At 47.8% G+C, this 27,306-nt stretch overlaps 1 protein-coding gene across 13 annotated transcripts in view; it reads left to right on the forward strand.

Moving 5' to 3' along the window:
* The window catches only part of LOC136315673 (butyrophilin subfamily 3 member A3-like), an 83,847-nt gene that overhangs the window by 29,274 nt on the left and 27,267 nt on the right, over nt 1–27,306 (forward strand). For 3 of the 13 annotated variants that reach the window (XM_066247456.1, XM_066247455.1, XM_066247457.1), the window contains 10 exons: nt 2,005–2,132; nt 2,793–2,877; nt 3,198–3,539; nt 3,979–4,260; nt 5,570–5,770; nt 5,876–5,896; nt 5,976–6,002; nt 9,007–9,033; nt 9,395–9,421; nt 12,366–14,045. In XM_066247456.1, coding sequence (XP_066103553.1) covers nt 2,799–2,877; nt 3,198–3,539; nt 3,979–4,260; nt 5,570–5,770; nt 5,876–5,896; nt 5,976–6,002; nt 9,007–9,033; nt 9,395–9,421; nt 12,366–13,066 — 1,707 coding nt within the window. In that variant the 5' untranslated portion in view covers nt 2,005–2,132; nt 2,793–2,798 and the 3' untranslated portion in view covers nt 13,067–14,045. Of the gene's footprint in view, nt 1–2,004; nt 2,133–2,790; nt 2,878–3,197; nt 3,540–3,978; nt 4,261–5,569; nt 5,771–5,875; nt 5,897–5,975; nt 6,003–9,006; nt 9,034–9,394; nt 9,422–12,365; nt 14,047–19,430; nt 19,525–19,750; nt 19,841–22,222; nt 22,308–22,513; nt 22,856–24,518; nt 24,801–26,347; nt 26,549–26,828; nt 26,955–27,306 lie in introns of those variants that run through there. The other 10 variants (XM_066247468.1, XM_066247469.1, XM_066247470.1 and 7 more) reach the window with 9 other exon arrangements.

Consider the following 27,306-nt stretch of genomic DNA (forward strand, 5'->3'; position numbering starts at 1 on the left):
TTCCCCAACAACACTTTGAATAGATTGGCTTTTATCCCGTTCTGTATTCTTACCTTTTTAGTCATAGATTAAATGACCATATAACTGAAGGTTTATTTCTGGGCTCTCTATTCTGTCCCATTGAACTATGTGTCTGTTTTCATGCCAATACCATGCTGTTTTTATTACTGTAAACTTGTATCATACTTTGACATCAGGGAGCGTAATATCTAGAATTAGTTATTTCTCAAGATTATTTTTAATTTAGAAATTAAATTTAATATGGTGATATTGATCAATAAAAGTACATAGGTTTCTGATAAAACATTTTTATAGCATTTGAACTGATTATTGTGTTGTGCCCATCACCCAAAGTCAAATCATTTTCTATCACTGAGTGTTTGTCCCTCTTGACTCCCCTCCCCCCCTCCCCCTGGTAACCACTTCACTTTAATCTATGTCCATAAGTCCCACCTATGTGTGAAATCATATAGTTCTTAGCTTTTTCTGATCGATTTATTTCACTTCGTATAATGTTCTCAAGGTCTATCCTTGCTGTCCTAAATGTCACTATGTCATCATTTCTTATGGCTGAGTAGTGTTCCATTGTATATATGTACCACTTCTTCTTTATCCAATCTTCTGTTAAGGGACACTTTTGTTGTTTCCATGCCTTAGTCACCATGAATACTGCTGCAATGAACATGGGTCTGTGTGTGTCTTTGAGTACCAATGTTTTTGAGTTTGGGGGGGAAGAAAAGACATTTAAAAAATTTTTTTTTTATTTTTATTTTTTGTATTTTTCTGAAGTTGGAAACGGGGAGGCAGTCAGACAGACTCCCGCATGCACCTGACCAGGATCCACCCGGCATGCCCACCAGGGGGCGATGCTCTGCCCATCTGGGGCATTGCTCTGTCGCAACCAGAGTCATTCTAGCGCCTGAGGCGGAGGCCATGGAGCCATCCTCAGCACCCGGGCCAACTTTGCTCCAATGGAGCCTTGGCTGTGGGAGGGGAAGAGAGAGACAGAGAGGAAGGAAAGGGGGAGGGGTGGATAAGCAGATGGGCGCTTCTCCTGTGTGCCCTGGCCAGGAATCAAACCCGGGACTCCTGCACTCCAGGCCAACGCTCTACCACTCCTTCCAACCTCTGAATACAGTATATCGTCTCATTTATTTATATCCCATTCAGTTTCTTTCTTCAGTGCCTTACACTTTTCAGAATACAAGTCGTTCACCTGTTGGTTAAATTTACTCCTATGTATTCTATGCTTTTTGATGAAATTGTAAACAGGATTTTAAAATTATTTCTTCTGATTATTCATTATTGTTGTATGGTAATGTAACAGGTTTGTGAGTTTGTATCCTGTGACATTACTGAATTCACTTATTGTTCTAACAGGTGTTTTTTCTTAGTGGAGTCTTCAGACTTTTCTATATATTATATAATGTTATCTGTAAACAGTGACAGTTTTATATCTTCCATTCTTATTTATTTATTTATTTATTTATTTATTTAGGGGAAGAGGTGAGGGGTGGAGGAGTGAGAAGTACAGTCATAGTTGCTTCACTTTAGTTGTTCATTGATCACTTGTCCTATGTATCTTAACCAGGCAAGCCCAGGGCTTCTAAGACCAACCTCAGCATTCCAGGTCAATGCTTTATCCACTGTACCACTACCATCCAAACCCTCCTTTCTGATTTGTATGCTTTTTATTTCTTTCTCTTGTCTGATTGCTTTGGCTATGAGTTTCAATACTGTATTGAATAGAAGTGGTAAGAATTGGTGGCTGAGTTTTATTCCTTATCGTTGAAGAAAAGCTTTCAGTTTTTTTTTCAATGAGTATTATGTTAGCTGTAGGTTAGAAAACTTGTTTTTAACAAAGAAGTTTTATTTATAATTGTAACAGAATGGGATCTAATTTGTGTATGCAAATTTTACATTTTGCTATTGTAGATTTTACTATGATGAACAGCATTAAATATAAATGTTTGTGTTAATGTCTGATTTCTTTTTTCCTTTAAGAATGATTACTGCAAATTGAGTTTGTGGGTGAAAAGATGAAACCTTTTTAAAGCATTTGATACCTATATGTGGCCAAAATACATCCAGAAATATTTACATTCTTATAAAGGAAAGTATATGATTACCATGTAAGTTATGTAAATTTTATTTTATTTTTTAAATTGTCTATAATCAGGAATAAAAAACAACCACTATCTCCTAAAATAAGTAAGAATATATTCCTGACTCTGAACATTTTTTTAATTTAAAACATTCAGATAATTCTGAAAGTTAAGGGTACAAAGGACTTCAGCTCCTGCTCTGAGTGAAAGGGGAGCCCCCAGAAGGGCTGAGTGGAGGAGGGAGGGGAAGTGAGTCAGGAACCTCTGGCTGGTGTGCTGAGCATAGACTGTGGGGGACTCCAGTGGAATCCGGGACTCAGGGAGGAGGGTCCTGTGCTCCTCAGAGTGTGATGGGGGAGGCGGGAGCTGGCTGTCCCAGGGAATTGTGGGTAAGTGGAAGTCTTCTGTCCACGTCCTCAGGGTGGAGCCCAGGGTTTCCTGATGGCTACAGTTTGGATATGTACCTTTAATGTTACATTATTTTAGGAATGTATACCATGTTGGAATCAAAAGTTAAGAGACTCTCAACCAGACATTTGTAGAGGAGACTCTTGGGTCACCACTGATTGTGGGTGCTCCTCAAGTCAGCTTGTGGGGAGGCAGAAGTCGTCATGTGGATTTCTCCATCTTCTTCCATGTCTTCACGTCCACCTAAATCTTTCTGTTGTCTCTCCATCTACACAACAGGTAAAAATGGTGAGGTCCCTGGCCTTCCATCTGCTTGACCTCCCTGCCTGCCTCACCTTGGTCCAGCTGCTCGCCCCTTGCTCAGGTAGGAAACAGTTCTGCGTTTATATATCTGGAGCAGCTGCCTATAGTGTCCAGTCAGAGCCTAAGACTCCTCCCCATCCTGGAAGGCTTATCCTCCCATCCAGGTACTAACCAGGCCTGACCCTGCTCAGCTTCCGAGGTCAGACGAGATCGGGCGTGTTCAGGGTAGTATGGCCGTAGACTGGAAGGCTTATCCTGACTGTACTTCAGTTAGGATTCAGTGCCTATCCAGGTGTTTCTTACCTCACCCAACCTGCTCGAGTCACCCCGTTACCCTCTGCCCCAGCTACCTCTGACAGAGCATGCTTCTCTGCTGACCAGCTCAGTTTACTGTGGTTGGATCTCCTGACCCCATCCTGACCATGGTGGGTGAAGATGCTGAGCTGCCCTGTCACCTGTCCCCAAAGATGAACGCTGAGGACATGGAGCTGAAGTGGGTGCGACCCAGCCTCAGGCAGGTGGTGCTCACGTATGCACATGGGAAGGAAGAGACACAGGCAGCAGAGTATCGAGGGAGAACTTCGATTTTGAGAGAGGACATCACTGAGGGGAAGGCTGCTCTCTGGATTCACAACGTCACAGTCTCTGACAGCGGAAACTACCTGTGTTATTTCCAAGATGGAGACTTCTATGAAAAAGCCCTGGTGGGGCTGAAGGTTGCAGGTGAGCCTCGAGTCTGTTCTCGTTGTTCTTCTGTGGGAACTGGGGAGAGAGGCTCCAGAGCCACCTCAGAGCACTCCTGGCTACTCACCAACAAATGCCACCTCCGCCTTCCAACTCTGCTTCTCTGAGGACCTTGACAGACACAGGTTGTCCTCCAGGAAGAGGAAGGAAGAGAAGGGGTCTAGCCACATCTAAGGGGATTTACAGAAAACAATCTCTGCTCTGACCCAGATGGAGCTGGGTCTAGTGTAAGGTTCAGGCAATAGTCAGGCGGTGCTCACATCATGGAACTGTCTGTCCTGCATAGCACTTGTCCGTAAACAGCTCCTCAGTGAAACCCGGCTGGAGTTCTCTGGTGTGAGTGTGCCCTCCATTCTTGAGGAGACCCTCAGCAGTACAGAGGGCTCCCCATAATTCATGATCACTTTTCCTTCCACAGCGCTGGGCTCTGATCTTCACATTGAAATGAAGGGTTATGAGGGTGGAGGGATCCGTCTGGAGTGCACGTCTGCAGGCTGGTATCCGCAGCCCCACATCGAGTGGAGAGATGACAGGGGACAGAGCTTGTCCTCTGTGGCAGCACCTGTGACTGCAGACAGCCTGGGTCTATATGCAGCCACAGCATCTGTGACCGTGGAAGGCGACTCTGGGAGGGGGATCTCCTGTATCTTCAGAAACCCCCTGCTCAGCCAGGAAAAGACAGCCAGGGTTTCCATTGCAGGTGAGTGCCCTGCCGCTACCTGTGCTTAGCTGTGGCCCCTGGGGGCAGGCACTGACTCTCTGCTGCTGACTTGAGTCTTTGCAGTGGACGTAAGGCACAGAGCAGGGACCTGGGTGCTTCTTTCCCCCATAAAGTTGTTTATGTCACAGACATCTTCTGAGCATTTCCTGCGTGCCACAGACTGTGACAGGCAATGGGAATTGTGGCAAATGGTAAGGTCAACAAAGACATGACAACCATAAGAAAACCAGGGTGTGCAACCTATATCTTACAGAACGGTCTTATCTCCTTAAAATGTAAAACAACTCAGTAGAAAAATGTGCAAAGAACATGAATTATCAGTTCACAGGAAAGTATATAACTCACGAAAGGATTTCCAATCTCACTGAATAAGGAAATGTTTTCCATTTGTGAGACGGGCAACAAACAAAACACAAGATGTGTAGAACACATTTTGGTGGCAGGCTTGTGGGGAGACAGTCACTCTTAGAGGGTTGTTGCTACAATTTGGTATATTTCTGGTATACATTGTCACAGCTTCTATTGGGGGAAATGGAGCAATCTTTAACCAAACTAGTTATTTATTGATACAAAATCCCAGTTCTGAGAATTTATCTGACAGGTCAGCTTTTATTTGTGTGAAATGACCCATGTAAAACGCTATTTCTTAAACCATTAATTAAAATAACGGAATGTTAGAGACTGTGCTATACCCTTCCGTGGAACTTGTAAACTGTGAGAGAACACAGACGTGCTCTCTGTGCTGACATGGGTGGTCCTCAAGGCACTTGGTGAACAGAGAGAGCAAGCGCCAGACCAGCTGGTGCAGAGTGCTGTGTTTGCTGTGAGCAAGAACAAATAAGAACATGTTTCTATTTTAAAATTTAATAAACACTTGCGTGGCACTCAGTATACATCAGGCACTTTATAAATATTAATCTAATCCTTTTACCTGTTGAGACACCAGGAACATTATGGTGAAGTCATTATTAATTCCAGGTCACATGCTAGTGAGGATGAAGATCAGAATTTGAACCCAGGCCCTCCAGCCCCAACATTCATGTTCTTAATCCCATATAAAGCTGACCAATGAGAACTAATAAGTGGGGAAGAAATGAGGGAGTGGAGAGAAGTCTTCAATGACTTTGTATGTGTATTTTTTATATTTGAACTATTCTTATGTGAGAGGCAAACATTTCAAGACAATAGTGTTATGTGACAGAGTTCTGGGCACTTTGGGAAGAGAACCATCTGTCCCAAGAAACCCAGTGACCCCGCCTGGCTAGAGGCTGAGGCTGTCCCTTCGCAGGTCCCCTCTTCTGGAGCGCGCGGCCCTGGATGGTGGCCCTTGCGGTGACCCTACCGGCTCTGCTGGGACTCCTGGCGACAGCGGGGTTCTTCCTGTGGCGACAGCAGAAGACAAACGAAGGTCTGTCCATGGAGAAGGAGAGGGAGCGAGCGGAGAAAGAAGCAGCGCTCTTGAAGGAGCAGCGGGAGCGAAGCGCCAAAGGTGAGTCCCGGCTGCAGGAGCGCGACCGCCCCGCCCCAGCCCGCGCACCCACCGTGCCGTCCCCCCTCAATTTCTGTGACGGGACTTTTTTCTGCTTATTTCCAGAGGAGCTGCAGCGCGAACTCAGTAAGTATAGGTCCCCGCCCTGCGCGTCCCGGGGTCCCCGCGTCACCCGCGTCACCGACTCCTCACTTGTTCCCCGCAGAGTGGAGGAGGATCCAGTACCTGGCGCGTGAGTGTCCCGGACCCTCGTCTCAGACTCTCTGCTCGGATGTGATCCCGCCCTTCCCTCACCCTAACCGCCGGGGGGGTGGGGGAGATAAGGACGCTGATGGGGCAGCCGGGCAGGGGTTTTCTCAATGGAGAAGGGGCTTCAGTTTCCACCAGGGGCTGCTCACACCAGGGGACACAGGAAAGGACAGGGGCGGGGGAGGTGGACTCGGTGTGTGAGGTCCTCCCCTCCCTGGTGGCTTTATACAGTCTGTAGCCTTCTTTGAAAAAAATACTGCCTGACCGGGTGGTGGCGCAGTGGATAGAGCATTGGACTGGGATGCAGAGGACCCAGGTTCAAGGTCCAGAGCTCGCCGAGGGCTTATCTGATTTGAGCAAAAGCTCACCAGCTTGAGCCCAAGCTCGCTGGCTTGAGCAAGGGGTCACTCAGTCTACTGAAGGCCCGCGGTCAAAGCACATATGAGAAAGCAATCAATGAACAACTAAAGTGTTGCAATGCGCAGTGAAAAACTAATGATTGATGCTTTTCATCTCTCCATTCTTGTCTGTCTGTCCCTGTCTATCCCTCTCTCTGACTCTCTCTCTCTCTCTCTCTCTCTCTGTCTCTGGAGAAAAGTGTCTCTTAGGAAGAGGAGTGGCTTCAGTGTCACTTGTCACAGAGTTATCGTAAACTGCTGAAAAGAATAGTGTCTGAAATAATTCTCTCATTAAGTTGCCCAATTCCTTTCGGAAGTAGGCAGGAAATAACAGGTTGAGAGAGATGGATTCTAGCACACACACACACACATATGCACACGGGGAGCCCATGCCCAGGCACGGGAGTAAAGTAGCCACCCCTTATCCCAGGGGAACACTTTCCAAGACCCCCAGTGGATGCCTGAAACCGAGGATAGTACCAAACCCTGTATGCACTACTAGGTTCTTCCTTTCCTATGAAGGAAAGCTTCTCATGGGCACACCGGATTTGCCAGCATTACTGTTCATTCTTGCACTTTGCAGCCATTATTAACTAAAATAAGGATCGCTGGAACACAAGCACTGTGAAAGTGCCACAGTGCCACAGTAGATCAGATCATGGAGACAGTCCTAAGTGGCTAAGGGGGGCCTTATCTGGGTAGCGCAGTTGGTTGAAGGGCTGTCTCGACATGGTAAGGTTGTGGGTTAGATCCCTGGTCAGGGCAGACACAAGAAATCAAGCAAAGGCCTGACCTGTGGTGGTGCTGTGGATAAAGCATTAACCTGGAGCGCTGGGGTCATTAGTTTGAGGCCTAGGTCCTGCCCTGTTAAGGCACAAACAAGAAGCAAATATGAGTTGATGCTTCCATTCCCCCTTCTTTCTCTCCCCTGTCTCTCTACAATCAATACATAAAATCTAAAAAAAATTAGAAGAATAAAAAAAGAATCAACCAACGAATGCATGAATGGGCAGAACAACAACTTGATGTATCTCTTTCTGTTTTTGTGTCTGGCTTTCCATCTTCCATTCTCTCTCTAAGAGAGAGAAAATTAAGTGGCGATTCACGAAAGGGCAGGTCAGCGAAGGATGGCGCAAGATTTCATCACGCTGCTCAGAATGATGTTCAGTTTAAAACTCAGGACCCAGGCTCAAAACCTTGGGTGGCCGGCTTGAGCAGTAGGCTCACCTGCCGCGAACCAGCACAGCTAGTAATTCCAGGTCCTGAGTGGGAACAATGCGAATTAAGAAAATGGGCTTAAAGAAATAAAAGGATGGGGTGGGGAGGGCTCTGCGATTGCTGCTGGCAAGAATAGAGCGCAATCCCCGCCCCGCCTGCCTGTTTCTTGCTTTATTTATAGGGCAAAGTGAGGCCAGTAGCAAATCAGAGATCTCTGATCACAATGTTTCCAAGGCAACTCAAGAATTTTACCAAGTGCAGAAAACCCCCACCGTACATAACATCTTAACTTCACACAAAACAAAGGATAGAAGGAACTTGCCTCCATTCTTTCCGGGGGACATGGGGGGTAGGATGAGTACAAACAACCCAGCATCACAGCTTAACAGCTTTTAGTAACTTCACAGAACAAGTGGGGTGGGGGGTTGGGCAGACGGTCAGTTTACAGCCAGTGCCCTACACCTCTGTCCCCCAAAAATCTAAACTGCAAAAACCCTGTTGGCTTTTCGGTCCCCAACACTCAACCAGCTTGAGTATGGGATCATAGACATGAGCCCAAGGTCACTCTGACTTGAGCAAGGTGTGACTGGTGTGACTGGAGCCTCTGGTCAAGGCACATATGAGAAAGCAATCAATGACAAACTAAGTGCCGCAATTACTAGTTGAGCTTATTTCTCTCTCTTAAAAAAAAAGTTAGGCCTGACCAGGTGGTGGCACAGTGGATAAAGCGTCGGACTGGGATGCAGAAGGACCCAGGTTCGAGACCCCGAGGTCGCCAGCTTGAGCGCGGGCTCATCTGGCTTGAGCAAAGAGCTCACCAGCTTGGACCCAAGGTCGCTGGATCCAGCAGGGGGTTACTTGGTCTGCTGAAGGCCCACGGTCAAGGCACATGTGAGAAAGCAATCAATGAACAACTAAGAAGTCGCAACGTGCAACGAGAAACTGATGATTGATGCTTCTCATCTCTCTCCGTTCCTGTCTGTCTGTCCCTGTCTATCTCTGCCTCTTTAAAAAAAAAAAAAAAAAAAAAAGTTAGGAGTTGTTTATTTCTAGCAATCTCTATTTAATAATTTCTGACCACAGTTGCAGAAGGTAACTGAAACTTAAGAAAGTGAAGCCGCAGACAAGGGTGACTGCTGTGCAGACAGGTACACACAGATCTGCAGTGACAGCTGGGACAGCTCGTGCAGGGTGCCTGCAGGGTCACTAGATGCAGTGGATTTAAAGAGGGGGTAGCAGAGAACTGAACAGGCAGAGGGACAGGCAGGAAGGGGGGGAGATCAAAAGAGAAGATTAGATGGATTCAAAAGGAAGAGAAAGGAAATGACCCAGAAATGGCAAATCAGGTGACTCTGCTGTCTCCTCTTGCAGGTGGGGAGAAGTCTCGGGACTATGCTGGTGAGTGACTCTGATGCTGTCTGTGTACAAAGCATTTAAACCCTCTCTCTGCTGGTGAGTAATGATCAGATCCAGCTCAGAGGCCCAACCCACCTTCCTGGACACTCAGAGAGGACCTTCCCCACGTCCTCCCACCCTGCTGACAGAGACACCAACCTGGGCTAAGCATGGCCATGTCGCCTGCAGCCTCAGCATGATGGAGGGAAGCTCAACATCCAACAAGTTTCATGCCTGAGCCGCAGAGCTGTAGATGCAGGAAACCGGATGTTGGAAGAGACTGAGGAGAGGAGAGAGAAGAGGCTAGTGATGGGGGGAGGACAAAAATGATGACCTTTCCTTGTTTGTGTCTCCTTCCTTTCAGAGTGGAAGACGGCCCTCTTCCAACCTGGTGAGTGAGTCACTGTATGTTCCCAAGGACAACAACCAAGGGACATTTTTTTTCCCTCCAACTCCTGACTGGGGGAGTCTAGGAGTGGTGTCTTGAGGTCCTGGTCTCAAAGGTGTGTCCTTCTGCAGCTGAGGACACAGAAAACCAAGGACAAGTGCTGTCCTGGGCTCCACAGGTCCTTGTGGGAAGGAAGAGGCAGGAGGGGTGCAGCTGGGGGAAGGGGCTGCAGGGAGAGTCAGGATGGGACCTGACCAGGCTTCTGCCCCTCCTGCCCCTGTGTGTCCTCAGGTTAACACAATGTTTCTGAGTTTTAGCCCCCTCTTTTTATGATGGTGCATATTCCTACTATGTGAGGATTGAGGTGAAGATTAAATAACATAATGGATGCATATTGTTGAAAACACCAACAGGAAAGAGATAACCTGTTCAAAATGGGTGTCTGGTGGTAATGACCATGTTGAGGAGAAGGTATTGTAAGGCATAAAATTGATGCAAGTCACTCCTTAGAATGTAACAGACCATATTATAGAGTAATTTACTCACAGGGGTGTAGGCTCAGAACAGACAGAAGACTCAGCATTCTGTTCAGATTATTCACTACTAACAGACCCATAACAGTACTTTTTTTATAGTGTAACTCATGACAGACTAATGACAGACAGGACAGAGAGCCAACAGTTGTGGTAGCAGCAGCCACACCTCCTGGTAGTCTTGTGATGGATGATTCTTTAAAATCGATCCTACCACCAGTTTGGTACGGACCTCTGTTGTCACATCATTCTAGCTGTCTCAACAGAAATGTTTATAGATATATCAGAATGCAGATCATTACGTAGAGGGCTTTGGTGTGCTTGCTGAGGACAGTGAGGTTGGTCAGAGGTCACAGCATGAAAAGGTGAAGGAAGTCCGTGACACAGAGATGCAGTTGGTTCGTTCACAGCCACATCTGCACAGTGATGAAGGGGGGTTTGGAGAAGGGACGACTTGCAGGGGCAGGGGTGGCATTAAAGGAAACCAGCAAGGATGAATGGTGCCCCAGGGCTCCCACAGTGGGAGCTGTCACCACCCCTAGGCTGAAGGGGGAGGGACAGGGAGCAGTCACTGGAGCCCAGAGGAAGCTGGAGCTCAGGGAGAGGCTGCCTGAGAGGAGTCAGGCTCTGTTAGAGCATCTCCAGTGGAGGAAGTGGGGGAGTCAGTGCTGGGCTTCTTTCCTTTCTCCTTCCTGTCTCAGCTGGTCCCTCCTCTTGGCCAAACCCAGCAGATCACCAGAGGCAAAGGAGCCAGTGCTGTTGTCCGTAGATGACTGATTTTGAGGACAGAGAGGATGGGAATAGGTTGGGTAACTGGCCCAAAAGCACGTAGAGCCCTCAGCATGGCCGCACACACAGAAAAGACATAGTCTATCATCACACCAGGCACTTCCTCCAAGCCCAGACTTGAGAAAAATGTAACACAGTTTGTCCCATTTTACCCTAGAGATTAATATCTTTTCCCCATTTTACAGAAATGAAATTGAGAGTCAAGATTTTACATATTTTGTGTCTGTGGGAAAATAGACTTAGCAACTAAGGAAGTCACCCAGCTCAGGAGGGGGGAGCCAGGCCTGAAGTTGGAGTCCGTGTGACTGTGTGTGTGGAGTCCGTGTGACTGTGTGTGTGGAGTCCGTGTGACTGTGTGTGGAGTCCGTGTGACTGTGTGTGTGGAGTCCGTGTGACTGTGTGTGGAGTCCGTGTGACTGTGTGTGTGGAGTCCGTGTGACTGTGTGTGGAGTCCGTGTGACTGTGTGTGGAGTCCGTGTGACTGTGTGTGTGGAGTCCGTGTGACTGTGTGTGTGGAGTCCGTGTGACTGTGTGTGGAGTCCGTGTGACTGTGTGTGGAGTCCGTGTGACTGTGTGTGGAGTCCGTGTGACTGTGTGTGTGGAGTCCGTGTGACTGTGTGTGGAGTCCGTGTGACTGTGTGTGTGGAGTCCGTGTGACTGTGTGTGTGGAGTCCGTGTGACTGTGTGTGGAGTCCGTGTGACTGTGTGTGGAGTCCGTGTGACTGTGTGTGTGGAGTCCGTGTGACTGTGTGTGGAGTCCGTGTGACTGTGTGTGTGGAGTCCGTGTGACTGTGTGTGTGGAGTCCGTGTGACTGTGTGTGGAGTCCGTGTGACTGTGTGTGGAGTCCGTGTGACTGTGTGTGTGGAGTCCGTGTGACTGTGTGTGTGGAGTCCGTGTGACTGTGTGTGGAGTCCGTGTGACTGTGTGTGTGGAGTCCGTGTGACTGTGTGTGTGGAGTCCGTGTGACTGTGTGTGGAGTCCGTGTGACTGTGTGTGTGGAGTCCGTGTGACTGTGTGTGGAGTCCGTGTGACTGTGTGTGGAGTCCGTGTGACTGTGTGTGTGGAGTCCGTGTGACTGTGTGTGGAGTCCGTGTGACTGTGTGTGTGGAGTCCGTGTGACTGTGTGTGGAGTCCGTGTGACTGTGTGTGTGGAGTCCGTGTGACTGTGTGTGGAGTCCGTGTGACTGTGTGTGTGGAGTCCGTGTGACTGTGTGTGTGGAGTCCGTGTGACTGTGTGTGGAGTCCGTGTGACTGTGTGTGTGGAGTCCGTGTGACTGTGTGTGGAGTCCGTGTGACTGTGTGTGTGGAGTCCGTGTGACTGTGTGTGGAGTCCGTGTGACTGTGTGGAGTCCGTGTGACTGGGCAGCACAGCTGGGCATGGTCACGTGGGGGAGGGAAACGGGGAAAAGGTGGAAGGTCGGCACCAGCAGGTTAGAAAGACCCCACCTTTTCTCAGAACACGGACCCCTGTGGTCTCTCGGGGCATTGCTGAGAGTCACAATCAGGGCAGGTGGGGACCCCAGGCTCTGGTCTCAGGCCTCCTCAGCCAGACACAGGCCTCTAAGGCTGAGGCTCTGAGGCCCGGGAACCATGGCTGACTCCGCGCCATCTGACTCCTCTGCAGCGGATGTGCTTCTGGACCCGGACACGGCAAACCCAATCCTCCTCGTTTCTGAGGACCAGAGGCGCCTGCAGCGGGTGGACGCGCGGCGGAGCCTGCCGGACCACCCCGTGAGATTTGACTGGCATTACTGCGTGCTGGGCTGTGCCAGCTTCACCTCAGGGAGACATTTCTGGGAGGTGGAGGTGGGGGACAGGGAGGAGTGGCACGTTGGGGTGTGCAGTGAGAGCGTGGAGAGAAAATGTTGGGTTAAAATGACACCTGAGAATGGGTTCTGGACAATGGGGCTGTCTAATGGCAGTGACTACAGGGCTCTCACTGACCCACGGACCAAACTGACACTTGTCAACCCTCCTGAAAGCGTGGGCGTTTTCCTGGACTATGAGTGCGGGGAGGTCTCCTTCTACAACGCCAGTGATGGGTCGCACATCTACACCTTCCCACACACCTCCTTCTCTGGGCCTCTGTGGCCTGTTTTTAGGATTTTGACATTGGAGCCCACTGCCTTGACCATTTGCCCATCCCATAAAACAGCAGGCAATTCCCTTGTGCCTGAGCCAGTGCCTGACCCTTCCCTGGAGACCCCAGTGGCCTCAAGCTCGGTTGATGGGAATGGGGACCCTCAGGATGATGTAATTACTTCACTGCTCCCTGGCCAGCCTGGAGCTGGAGACCTTCTTAACAGTAAAAGGTCACAACAATAAAATACTTACTATGAACACACTGAGTGACGCACTTCACTAATAGTAACTCAGTTTTTCACAGGACAAAGGAGATGAGGGTGCAGAAAGTGAATTAACTTTTCTAAAGTGACTTCAACCTTGGCCGGCTGGCTCAGTGGATAGAACATCGGCCCAGGGTAGGAACGTCTTGGGTTCAATTCCCGCAGTCAGGGCACACAAGAGAAGCTGCTTCTCTCCCTCTTCCCTTCCTGCCAGGGACAGATTTGTTCCAGTGTTGACCCCAGGCGGGTGCTTGGTCAGAGCATGTCACCTTTAGGGGCTAACGGGTTGGCTGATTCAAGCATTGGAGGGCTGGGGGTTGCCAGGTAGATCCCAGTCTAGGCGCATGTGGGAGTCTGTCTCACTATCTCCCCTCATCTATCTCAAAAAATAAAAAGAAAAAAGGGAAAAGAAAAGCTAACCTTTATAGACAATGTACTGGGTGCCATGCTGAATGCTTCGGGGAAATGTCACTCGCTAATCCTCACCACAGACCTGTGAGGCAGCCTGATTTTGAAATTGTGGAAAGTGAGGCTGGTTCAAATTACACGACTTATACTTCAGACAGAGAGAAGTGCTGATGGGAGATATTCAGCATAAGCTCCCTTTCTCGACCTCTGGTCTTTCCTTTGTTCCTGTTGGGCAGGGTCCTGTGCTGCCCTGAGGTCCCCTTCCCGGGGCCCTAAGGGTAAAGGTCACTGTGGGTGATTGTAGAAGCGACACCCTACCTGGATCCGGGCATGACTCTCCAACATGACCTGCTCAGTTAGGGGTTTGTGGTCGGATCACCGCCAGAGGTTCCCGTCTGTCGGTCACTAATTTCTTACTGAGCTTATTTCACTTGCAGCACCAGAGTTTTGAAAATCAGGAGCAAGAGGAAAGTCCAGATAAATAGATAATGTCTGATTTCATTCTCTGCATGGCGATTTTACTTTCTTAGAATTTCCTTCTTCCTTTTTCTGGCACTAAGGGACACTTCTTATTTAAAAATAATAATAATAATAATAACTCCAGCCTGACCTGTGGTGGCTCAGTGGATAGTGTCGACCTGGAAACGCTGAGGTCACCAGTTCAAAACCCTGGGCCCCTGGGCCTGCCTGGTCAAGGCACATATGGGAGTTGATGCTTCCTGCTCCTCCCCCATTCATTCTCTCTCTCTCTCTCTCTGTCTCTCTCTCCTCTCTAAAATGAATAAATAAAAATTTTTTAAAAATCCAGGAAATTGTCATACTTTGTGCTGTTTGTTGCTTCCCTGGAAGTCCTCACCTCCCATTGGTCTTTATTTGACCTGAGTCAGAGCTCAATGACTGAGAAAAACCTTTTCTTTAAAGGGATTTCTTCAAACAGTGACAATTATTTGCCTTGCATCTGCCTGAGAATGTGCACAACAGTTGGAGCAGAAAACAAGCTCACCACTGCTTTCCTTGGAGGAGGAGTCAGGGTCCTGGTGACGGGTAAGCTCCTTTCTAAGCTCATGACAACACAACTCAGCCAGCAGGCACCTTAGCAGCCACCCAGGGCACCCACTGGCCTCTCTTCTCTAACTTCCTTCCTCTGCCACTTATACCCTCTTCTGTCACTTTAGCTGCCCTGATCCACCTCCTTCCCCACCAGTTATTTTCGTGAGGAGGGTCTGTGACATGAAAAACTGGGATTTCCTCCCCCCCCCCCTTTTTACAAAGAAGACCATAAAACTCTCCCTGCAGGATAGAAGAAGTTCAGGTGTATTCCGGTCGGCTCAGTGGCTCTTCCCTTCTCTGGGACTCTGAGCTCCTGCCCCTCAGGAGACGCAGAAATGAAGGCCACTGACAGCATCTCAGTGGTGAGGACAGAGGAGGGACTCCTTAGAGCAGGGGTCCCCAAACTACAGCCCGTGGGCCGCATGCGGCACCCTGAGGCCATTTATCCGGCCCCCACCACACTTCCAGAAGGGGCACCTCTTTCATTGGTGGTCGGTGAGAGGAGCACAAGATGTGGCGGCGCCGCAAAGCATGGCGGTGGCACTCACGTACAGTACTACTTCCAGTGACGCGGGACGCACACGTCACGGCTCCAGAAGCGCATCATATCACTTGTTATGGCTAGCAGTGACAAATATGGAACCGGACATTGACCATCTCATTAGCCAAAAGCAGGCCCATAGTTCCCATTGAAATACTGGTCAGTTTATTGATTTAAATTTACTTGTTCTTTATTTTAAATATTGTATTTGTTACCGTTTTGTTTTTTTACTTTAAAATAAGATATGCACACTGCACATAGGGATTTGTTCATAGTTTTTTTTATAGTCCAGCCCTCTGACGGTCTGAGGGACAGTGAACTGGCCCCCTGTGTAAAAAGTTTGGGGACCCCTGCCTTAGAGGATGGGCAGGTCCCTTGGATTGTGACTGTAAAATGGGCTAAACTACTCTCCTCATGTAACTTGAGAGCACACTAATCTTCAGCGGATGATTAGGACACAGGTTGCTATGGGGGAAGGGCTGTAGGGCCCAGGGGCTGAGAGTGGACACCAGTGTGCAGGCAGAAGAGGTCTTCTAGTTATACTGACAATTCCCAGCATGATGTCTCGTTTCTTTGGAGAATAAATAAATAAATAAAAACGCCTTCTGAGCCTCACATTCATTGCCTCTCAGTCTCTCCTCCCCTCCTCCTTCTTCCTCTCCTCTTCTTCCTCGCGCTATTTTTTTTTATAATTTTTTTTTTCTTTTTGTATTTTTCCGAAGCTGGAAACGGGGAGAGACAGTCAGACAGACTCCCGCATGCGCCCGACCGGGATCCACCCAGCACGCCCACCAGGGGCGACGCTCTGCCCACCAGGGGGCGTTGCTCTGCCGAGACCAGAGCCACTCTAGCGCCTGGGGCAGAGGCCGAGGAGCCATCCCCAGCGCCCGGGCCATCTTTGCTCATTTGATTTGTAAATCAAATGAGCCTTGGCTGCGGGAGGGGAAGAGAGAGACAGAGAGGAAGGAGGGGGGGGAGGTGGAGAAGCAAATGGGCGCTTCTCCTGTGTACCCTGGCCAGGAATCGAACCAGGGTCCCCCGCACTCCAGGCCGACGCTCTACCGCTGAACCAACCGGCCAGGGCTCCTCGCGCTATTTTTGTTTCTCTCTCACTCTCACACGCAAATACACACACATACTCACTCACCTGTACGCGTTCATCCTAGAAGACCCTCAGCCAATGAGGAACTGGATTGTGGGTAAACCCTGTGTTCTCATCCCTCAGTGACAATTCTGAGATGGTGACTTCCAGTTCCACACAGTCTCTCAGAGAGTCCCCAGCAAGACCGAGCCCCAGGTGCCCACATGTATCCAAGTTTTATCACACCTTTTATTAGGTCCTCCTTGTTTCAATTAACAGGATAGCAATAACAACCAGGTGTTTTATGGTCTCCGCCCTGGTGCAGCGCCTGAGGGCTGTGGGAAAAAGAATCACTCTGACATTTCAAAGGTATGTTGTAGAAACAAAAGGTCAATAGAGGCTCAGTTAGGGTAGAGACTAGCCTTTGTCAGGGAAGATACTGGCCTAGGACCTGACTGCTCACCACGATTCACTTTTAGTTGGAAAGTTTAAATTTCATACCACTCTATGTGGTTACTTTCAGTCGCTGAGCTTGTAAGCCCCCATGCAGATCTCCCCTGAGCTTGTCAGGTTTAGTATGTGGCTCCTTTTTTGTCCACACTAGGTAACAACAAGTTACAAAAAAAAAAAAAATGCTTCCCTCTAGTCTAGGCATCTGGAAATATTTTTTGTAAGGGGCTAGATATTACACATTTTTAACTGTGAGGAGCATGCAGTCTCCTGTATAATTCTTCTTGTAACACAGTGTTCAATGGATGAATTGACCCCATCCCAGTAAAACCTAATTTATGGAAGTTGAAATTTGAATTAAATATACGGTTGACATGTCACAGAATAGTCTGAGTTTTCCCACGTCTCCAGTACAGAAAAGACCACTAGGAGGGCTGTCACCTCCCAACCTCAGAACTTTTTTGTTAAGTGAGAAAAGTCTTTATTGTTTAAGCCAATAACATGATCTGACATCCCAGGGTGGTGGCTGGAGAACTTAACACTTCTGAAACTCAAGCCCATTCTCCCACACCTTCCACCCTCATTACTTTGGGGTTCTTTCTGTCCTTCACTCGTGTGTAGTTAAAATAGGGAACAAAGGAGCTCAGAGATGAAACTTTCCAGAGGAGAAGGTGTCACAGCCGAGTTAAGTCAAGAGAGGGGGTCTTCTAACAGACAACCGATGTGGAATTTCTGTCACCTGCTGTATTTAGCAAGAACACAGGGCTGACCCAGCTTCTGTCTTCATGAGAAACAGGAGAAAGACAAGTGTTTCAGAGAAAACCATGTGAGAATAAAGGCAGAGACAGGGCGATGCTTCTCCAAGCCAGGAAATGCCAGAGACTGCCACCAACCCCCCTAAACAAGGGCCGAGGCTAGACCTCACCCTGCAGGGACCTGACGCTCAGGCTTCTAGCCTGAATATCCTGAAGTCAAACTTCTTGATTTCCACAAATTAGCCTCAAATATAGTCTATTCCTGAAACACACAGAACTCAGATTAAAAATCAAATGCTTCTTTCTCTCAGTGCATGGAGGAGCTTTTACAGATGTCCTAACTCGCTTAGACATGACCATCCCTGCAGCTGAGAGGAGCATCGGCAAGGAGGGCATCTCTCTTTTAGCTAACAATCCCCCCACCACCGCCATCACACATACAGCAGAAGAGATTTCTTTTTAACATCCAGCCTTTCTCTAATGATGCTTGGACCTTGCCACGTATATCTATATACATATATATATTGTCCCACTTCATGCACATTTGTCCCCAAGCATCACATGAAGGTCGGGATGAGACGTGCACCTAAGACCCAATTGCCCGGAAAATTGTGAAGAGATACAAAACATTCTGTCTAGAAAGATCCAGAGATGGTTTTCCACCCCAGAGGAAGGAAGAAGCAGGGAGAGTTTGGAACTCCCTGGAGAAACAAAACCCAACAACATCCACCTACAAACCGTGGACTCAAGCATAGTCCCTCAGCCTCCCCTGCCTACAAGGAGGACAGGCACGTTGCAGTACGCTTTTCCCTCAGAAATTGAGTTCGATGTTTAATAGAAGGCAGGGAACAGATATTGCACAGTGGCCAGCATTCTTTACCACAGAACCTGAATTCAAGCCGATGTAATATAGTCCAATTTCATCAGCCAAGATCACATTGAACCCCTGGAATCTATACTCACTGTGATGAGAACTTAAGGTGCCTTAGGAGAGGCCCCAAGTCACAGGTAGACCCTGATTGTCCCAAAGATCCCCGAAAGAAATGCATTCACAGCCTATCCTGTCTAACCTCGGAAAACACACTCCTGCAGACAGAGGAGAATAAATACACAGAAAATCCAAATGCAGCCCAAAGAAGGTGCAGAGCATGAAAGAACCTTCTCCACAATGCCCCAAATAAAGATTCTCTGAAAATGTAAAAGCTGCCAATAGGTTCCCTCTGGCAGCCCTGCCTCTGGAATCCTGAAAATTGTATTACTTGGAAATACATATGAGACCTGAATTTCAGACGTGTCAAAAAAAGGTGGCGTGTGTCTGGTGTCTTTCTGTTCTTCCTTTCACGGGGCTCTGCTGTAAGAGATGTCAGCAAACACCTTCCTCTCCTCACACATTAACATCTGTTCGTTTGTTTCCTTAGTTTTACTGATAAAACCATTATGATGTAAAAGACATAAAGCAGGTGTATATAATGAAATGCTGATCACACACATCCACACCCAGGAGTGATTCAAACAGGTAAACACACAGAGAGACACAGAGTACGGGAATTAGGGCTGGAGCTGGTCTTCACTGGTACCATCCAATACAGCAGGGGTCCCCAAACTTTTTACACAGGGGGCCAGTTCACTGTCCCTCAGACCATTGGAGGACCAGACTATAAAAAAAAAACTATGAACAAATCTCTATGCACACTGCACAGATCTTATTTTAAAGTAAAAAATACAAAACGGGAACAAATACAATATTTAAAATAAAGAACAAGTAAATTTAAATCAACCAACTGACCAGTATTTCAATGGGAACTATGCTCCTCTCACTGACCACCAATGAAAGAGGTGCCCCTTCCGGAAGTGCGGCGGGGGCCGGATAAATGGCCTCAGGGGGCCGCATGTGGCCCGCGGGCCATAGTTTGGGGACCCCTGCAATACAGCGTCCCAGTTCACGCTAATCTGCTGGTAGAATTCTGCCCGGCAACTGATGAGACACACCTCTCTGAGCCAATCACAAAGCAAGTGCTTTGAAAGAGGGACTTTGCACTGTTACTCTACAAGCTTTCTTTTTCCCCCCCCACCCTTTCTTCCAGATCAGATTCAACTAAATGAGGAATTATTCGGGCCTTTCTTCTGTGGTTTTTCAGCTGAGAGCGCCAAGGGTAAGAGAGGGGAGTTGGTAAAACCCAGGAACCCCAGCCCCGTTGGGAGAGAGGCTAAGAAGCTGGGTGAGCCTGCAGGGACTTCCTCACTCAGAGTGTGGTGCCCTGAGACTGCAGGTGACGACACAGGTGCGAGCTGAGAGACAGGCCCGGTACGGCCTGCATTCAGAAATCCGTGGGAGGGAGACCACCGGAATGAAGGAGCTTGACAACTGTATGTTCCTAGGAACTTCCTGTGGTCAGGAAGCAGCCAAGTCCTCTTACAGGCTCTCCTGCTCATCTCTGGGAGTGTGTTCCAAGAGATTCTAAAAGAGAGGTGTGTGTCTCAGCGATCTTTATGTAAATATGTTCACTACAGAGTTATTTGTATATAAAAATCTGAACCAACCTACACACACAAAAGTTGTACACTGGATAGAAAAATATACAAAGTTCATCGTCTGACCACAGAGGGGTTCCGATCCATATGACTTTGGGGCATCTGTACCTCCTCTTTGGAGAAATTTCAGTTTGTGTATTCTACCTAATTTTTTTTTACATCTAATTGGTTTTTTGGTGTTGAGTTATTTATAAATTTTTGATATTAACCCCTTATTGGGTATATCTTTGGCAAATATCTTTTTTCATTCAACAGGTTGTCTTTTCACTTTATTGATGGTTTCCTTTGCTATGCAAAAATTTTTAGTTTTATACGGTACCATGTGCTCATATTTTTCTTTTGTTGCCCTTGCCCAAGGACATATTGTATATCCAAAAAGATATTATTAAGAGCAATATCAGATAGTCCACTGCTTACATTTTCTTCTAATTCTATGGTTTCAGGTTTTCCATTTAAATACTTGGTCCATTTTGTGTTTATTCTTGTATGTGGTATTAAGAAAATGATCCATTTACATTCTTTTCCATGGATCTGTTCAGCTTTCCAACACCATTTTGAAGAGACTATTTTTACCCCATTGTATATTCTTGCCTCTTTTGTCATAGATCAATTGACCATAAAAGTGAGGGTATATTTCTGGGCTCTCTATTCTGTTCAATTGAACTATGTGTCTGTTTGTATGCCAGCACCATGCTGTTTTTCTTAGTGTAGCTTACTTGTACAGTTTGATATCAGAAACCATGATACCTTGAACATTTAGCTTTCTCAAGATTTTCTTTGGCTATTTGGGGCCTTTTGTGACTTCATATAAATCTTAGGATTAGTTGTTGTCCTACTAAGAAGAAAGCCTAGATATTTAAATAGAGATTGCACTGAACCTGTGATTACTTTTAGGCAGTTTAGACATTTTAACAGTATGAATCTTTTCAACCCGTGAGCACAGCAGAGCCTTCCATTTATTTATATCTTCCTCAAAATATTTCTTTGGTGTCTTATTTTTTTAGAGTACAGGTCTTTTACCTCTTTGGTTAAATTTATTCCTAGGCATTTTGTGCTCTTTGATGATATTGTAAATGGGACTTAAACTATTTCTCCTTCTGGTCATTCATTATTCATTATTGCTATATTGAAATGCAACAGGTTTCTGATTTTGCATGCTACAATGTTACTGAATTCATTAATAAGTCCTAATAGGTTTTTCTATACATTGTATCATGTCATCTCCAAGTAGTGATAACTTTATTTTTTCCTTTCTGCATTGTATGTTTTTTATTTCTTTGTGTTATCCCATTGCTGTGGGTAGGACTTTAATACTATTTTGAATAGAAATGTCTTCTTCCTGATCTTAAAGACAATGCTTTTAGCTTTTTACCATTGAGTATTATGTCACCTGTAGGTTGATATTATGTTTTTAATAAAGCATTTTTATTTCTGCCCATGATGGTAGTAAAATTGAATCTACTTTCGGTATTTACATTTTACTATTTTAGATTTTACTATTATGAACACTATTAAATATAAAGCTTTGTGTTAATGCTTTTTTTTTTCTTTAAGAGTAATAATCCCTGCAAGTGGATTTTGTGGGTCCAAGGATAAAACATTTTTAAGGCATTTGTCATATATATGTGGCCAAAATACTTCCAGAAATATTTATATTCATAGGAAGCAAAGTATATGATTACCATTACAAATTATTTAAATTCCGTGTTTTTCCTTTTTTCTTTTAAAATTCCCTATATTCAGGAATTAAAAAAAAATCAATGTCCCCCCAAATAAGTGAAAATATATTCACCACTCTGAAAACTTTAAATTTTAAAACATTCAGGTGATTATAATACTATAGGGTACAAAGGACTTCTGCTCTGAGTGAAAGGGGAGCCCCCGGAAGGGCTGAGTGGAGGAGGGAGGGGAAGTGGGTCAGGAACCTCTGGCTGGTGTGCTGAGCATAGACTGTGGGGACTCCAGTGAATCCGGGACTCAGGGAGGAGGGTCCTGTGCTCCTCAGAGTGTGATGGGGGAGGCGGGAGCTGGCTGTCCCAGGGAATTGTGGGTAAGTGGAAGCCTTTTGAACACATTCAGACAGTAGAGCTCAGGATGTAAATTTAACATTACCAATTTTATGGGTAATTTTCCATGTTGGATTCAAAGGTTAAGAGACTCCCAACCAGACATTTGCAGAGGAGGCTCTCGGGTCACCAGGTCTCATGACTGAACCCAGAGTCGGCCCTGGGGAGGCAAAGCTCTCCATGTGGAATTCTCTGTTGTCAATCACGTTGTCATTTCAACCCAACTCCTAGTGTCTCTCTGTCTGCACAACAGGTAAAAATGGTGAGGTCCCTGGCCTTCCATCTACTTGACCTCCCTGTCTGCCTCACCTTGGTCCAGCTGCTCACCCCCAGCTCAGGTAGGAAATGGTTCTGCTTTCATGCCTCTGAAGCAGTTGGTTACCTGTAGCTCCAGTTAGAACTCTGGACTCCACCCCACCCCAGGAAGGTCCAACCTGACTGTATTTCTGTTAGAATGAGTGTCTCGCTGGGTGTTTCGTACCTCGCCCTCCCTGCTGGAACAGCCCCTGACCCTCTGGCCCGCTCTCCCCCTTCTGCTGACCAGCTCAGTTTGACGTGCTTGGACCCACTGCACCCATCCTGGCCGTGGTGGGTGACGATGCTGAGCTGCCCTGCCATCTGGTCCCGAAGATGAACGCTGAGAACATGGAGCTGAAGTGGGTGCGACCCAGCCTGAGGCAGGTGGTGCTCACGTATGCACATGGGAAGGAAGAGACACAGGCAGCAGAGTATCGAGGGAGAACTTCGATTTTAAAAGAGGACATCACTGAGGGGACGGCTGCTCTCCGGATTCACAACGTCACTGTCTCTGACAATGGAAATTACCTGTGTTATTTCCAAGATGGAGACTTCTATGCAAAAGCCCTGATGGAGCTGAAGGTTGCAGGTGAGCCTTGAGTCTGTTCTTGTTGTTCTTCTGTGGGGCCTGGGGCACAGTCTCCACACCCACCTTAGAGCACTTCTGGTTACTCACCAAAAACTGCCTCCCCTGCCCTCCAACTCTGCTTCTCTGAGGACCTTGGCAGACACAGTTTTTCCTCCAGGTACAGTCCCTCCTGTATCAGGTGAAGAAGTCCCTCATGGCGGCCACCAGGGTCTAAGCAGGGAAGTGGGGGTCAGGGATAGGCAGGATGAGAAAACCTCCTTTGATGAGTGCACACACTTTGGATTCAGCTGAGTTCCAGACAGGGGCTGTGGGCCCTGCAGATGCACGCTGCTATGGGTCCAAGAGGCTGACCTGCAGGTATATCACTTGTGTTACCCATCTTTTTCCAACCAAAGGCCCCAGAAACACACCTGTAGTTGAACAACTTGTGTTTAGTATTTCTTGCAGTAAGGGAGAACACACACATGTGAAAACCATGAACTGTCTCCATAAGAGGTTGTCAGGAAGACTAGGGATAACTTTGGGGCCCTTAAGGTATTTGGGGAGGAGGATTTATGTATGTAGAACTTTGCTCTGAGTTGGATACTGTCAGGATGGTGGAGGGGTTGTATTTGGTCACTTACAGCCAGGTCAGAGGAGGTTTGGTTGCTGCTGTGGTCTGGACACTGTTCATGTTTTTCTCTGTATTCAAACCTGCTTGTTGAGTGGTCTTGATTTTGTCCTGACCCATCACAGTAACAGAGCACCTTGTCTGATGCTGCTGTTCCATGCAGTTGCTCATGTGCAGACGTCAGGGATGCATTTCTCTTCCTCAGCACACATCCTTGTCCTGTGGCTCCTGCCTGGGATGGTCAACAAGGAGCCCAGCGATGGGGAGAATGTGTCAGGAAGAAGGGGGATCCTGGCTCTCTCTCTGCCGGATACCTCAAGTAGCTACAGTGGACCACAGCTCCTCTTGAGAAAGCCCCACCTTACAAACTCTGTTCTTTCAGGTCCTCAAAAGGTTTCCTCCCACCACCCCCTGAGTTTACAGGCTTAGGGACAGGTGGCAACAGTTCCACTGTTCCTGGCCCTGGGTCAGCTCTCCTCCATGTGGTTCTTTCCCCTCCTCTACAACCACGTTATGAAAATTTCCCTGGGTCAAGAGACCTGAGAGAGTGGCTGACAACTCTGTTATTAATTACGTTAAGAGTTTACCAAGGAGATTTACATACAATGCACAGACTGAGCAGTACCTGGCAGAAGCAGAGGCTTACACAGGACAGAGCAAGATAGATAGGGGTACTGGCACGTGACCCACCTCAGCCAAGGCAGAATGACTGACATGCTTGCTCAGGGCAAGTGACAGTCTGTCCCAAGAACAAGCACCTGGGCGGCTTGGGCTAAATAGAGAGGTCCAGCAGTCTCTAAGGGCATTTAGGAAAAGCAACCACTGTTCTGGCCCAGATCTTGCTGGACCTAGCATGAGGTTTGAGCAATGGTCAGACAATGGTCAGACAATAATCATATCATGTAAGTCTCTCCTGCACAGCACACATCTGTAAAGTGTTCCTTAGTGAAGCCCTGCTTGTGTTCTTTAATGTGAGGGTGCCTTTCATTCCCATTGAGAACCTCATCAATACAGAGGGCTCCCCATAATTCATGCTCACTTTTCCTTCCACAGAGCTGGGCTCTGATCTTCACATTGAAATGAAGGGTTATGAGGATGGAGGGATCCGTCTGGAGTGCACGTCTGCAGGCTGGTATCCGCAGCCCCACATCGAGTGGAGAGATGACAAGGGACAGAGCTTGTCCTCTGTGGCAGCACCTGTGACTGCAGACAGCCTGGGTCTATACGCAGCCACAGCATCTGTGACCGTGGAAGGCGACTCTGGGAGGGGGATCTCCTGTATCTTCAGAAACCCCCTGCTCAGCCAGGAAAAGACAGCCAGGGTTTCCATTGCAGGTGAGTGCCCTGCCGCTACCCTGTGCTTAGCTGTGGCCCCTGGGGGAAGGCTGACAGGGTCTTTGCAGCTGCTGACTTGAGTCTTTGCAGTGGACATAAGGCACAGAGCAGGGACCTGGGTGCTTCTTTTCCCATAAAGCTGTTTATGTCACAAATATGTTCTGAGAATTTTCTGCATGCCACAGACTGTGAAGGCAATAGGAATTGCGGGCAAATGGTAAAATCAACCAAGACATGAGCAAATAAGGAAAAACTATGTTCAACATATGTCTTAGAGAAAGGGCTAATTTTCTTAAAATATAAAACAGCCAGGAGAAAAATGAGCAAGGAACATGACTTATCTGTTCTCAGAAAAGGAACTAACTCACAAAAGGATGTCCTATCTCACTAAATTAGAAATGTTTTCCTCTTGTGAGACTGGCAACAAAACGAAAAACGATTTAGTTGGTAATTAATACATCCTGATGGCAGGATTGTGGGAGGGACGGTTACTCTTAGATGTTTGACGCTTTAATTTGGTGTAGTTTTGGTATACATTGGCACAACTTCTACAGGGGGCAATAGAGCAATCTGTATCCAAACTATGTATGTATTGATCCAAAATTCCACGGCTGCAAATTTATCTGACAGATCATCTTGCATTCGTGTGAAATGACACATGTGGAAGGTTATCTCTTATACCATTAATTACAATATCAAAAGTTAGAGACTGTGCTATGCCCTCCAGCGGGGATCTTTATGAAGTAGGGGGTTGCACTGTGAGAGAAGACACAGACAAGTGTGTAGCAAAGATTTTTAAAACATACAATAATCTTTAATCAAGGGCACTGACCTCTTTTCCCTCCGATTACCATATTAAAAAATGACAGCATCCACCACAACCACAGCGGTTGGGTGCAAATGAATAAAAATAATAGCTTCTTTTTTTCTTGGGGCAGACCAGCAAAAAAAAAATTTTTTTGGTGTGCTGCGAAAATTTTAGTACTGTTTATATTTTCTGTGAGATGTAAAAAGTTGAAATTCTTGCTCTAGACTGATACAAAAGGTCAGCAAGACAGCTGAAGAACAGAGAAAACAAGCTGCAGACCAGCTTGGAAAACAAGAAAAAATAAGTACATATTTATATATTTAAATTTAATAAACACTTGCATGGCACTCTATGAGTCAGGCACTTTATAAACATTAATTTCATCCTTTTACCTGTTGGGACACCAGGAACAATTATGGTGAAGACATTAGTCCAGGTCACATGCTAGTCAGGATGAAGACCCAGGATTTGAACCCAGGTCCTCCAGCCCCGAAGTTCACGTTATTTCCATATAGAGCTGACCGATAACAACTAATGAATGGGGAAGAAACGAGGGAGTGGAGAGAAGTCTTCAATGACTTTGTGTATTTTTATACTCGCACTACTCCCATGTGAAAGGCAGGCATTTCAAGACAATAGTGTTGTGTAACAGAGTTCTGAGCCCTCTAGGAGGAGAACGATCTGTCCCGAGACACCCCGTGACCCCTCAGGGCCAGCGGCTGATGCTGTCCCTGCGCAGGTCCCTTCTTCTGGAGCGCGCGGCGCTGGGTGGTGGCCTTCGCGGTGGTGACCCTGCTGTCGCTGCTGGGAATCCTGACGGCGGTGGGGTTCTTCCTGCGGCGACAGAAGACAAATGAGGCCCTATCTATGGAGAAGGAAAAGGAGCGAGCCGAGAAAGAAGCAGCGCGAACTAAGAAGCAGCGGGAGCGAAGCGCCAAAGGTGAGTCCTGGCTGCAGGAGCGCTACCGCCCGCGCCCGCGCCCGCGCCCGCGCCCGCGCCCGCGCCCGCGCCCGCGCCCGCGCCCGCGCCCGCGCCCGCGCCCGCGCCCGCGCCCGCGCCCGCGCCCGCGCCCGCGCCCGCGCCCGCGCCCGCGCCCGCGCCCGCGCCCGCGCCCGCGCCCGCGCCCGCGCCCGCGCCCGCGCCCGCGCCCGCGCCCGCGCCCCTGCCGCACGGTCCTCCTCCATCCCTGTGACGGGACTATTTTTTTGCTTATTTCCAGAGGAGCTGCAGCGCGAAGTCAGTAAGTACCGGTCCCGCCCCGCGCGTCCCGGGGTCCCTGCGTCACACGCATCACCGACTCCTCACTTGTTCCCCGCAGGGCAGATGAGGATCCAGTACCTGGCGCGTGAGTGTCCCGGACCCTCCTCTCAGACTCTGTGCTCGGATATGATCCAGCCCTTCCCTCACCCCTAACCGCCCTGAGTGGGAGGGTGGGGTATGGGGGGCGGGATACGGACCCAGGCCATGCCTATTAGCTCAATCGGTTGGACTCGTTCTGGGGGCATGTAAGGGAAGCGACCAGTGAGTGGATGCACAACTAAATAGAACAACAAATGAATGCTCTCTCTCTCTCTCTCTCTCTCTCTCTCTCTCTCTCTCCCTTCACTCGGTCTCTCTAATATCTATCATCAATCTATTTGGGAGGGGACCCTTATGTGAGAAAGGCCAGCATTGTTTTTTCTCAGTCCTCTAGGAAA

The sequence above is a fragment of the Saccopteryx bilineata genome, chromosome 11 (assembly GCF_036850765.1).
Source record: "Saccopteryx bilineata isolate mSacBil1 chromosome 11, mSacBil1_pri_phased_curated, whole genome shotgun sequence".
Classification (NCBI taxonomy): Eukaryota; Metazoa; Chordata; class Mammalia; order Chiroptera; family Emballonuridae; genus Saccopteryx; species Saccopteryx bilineata.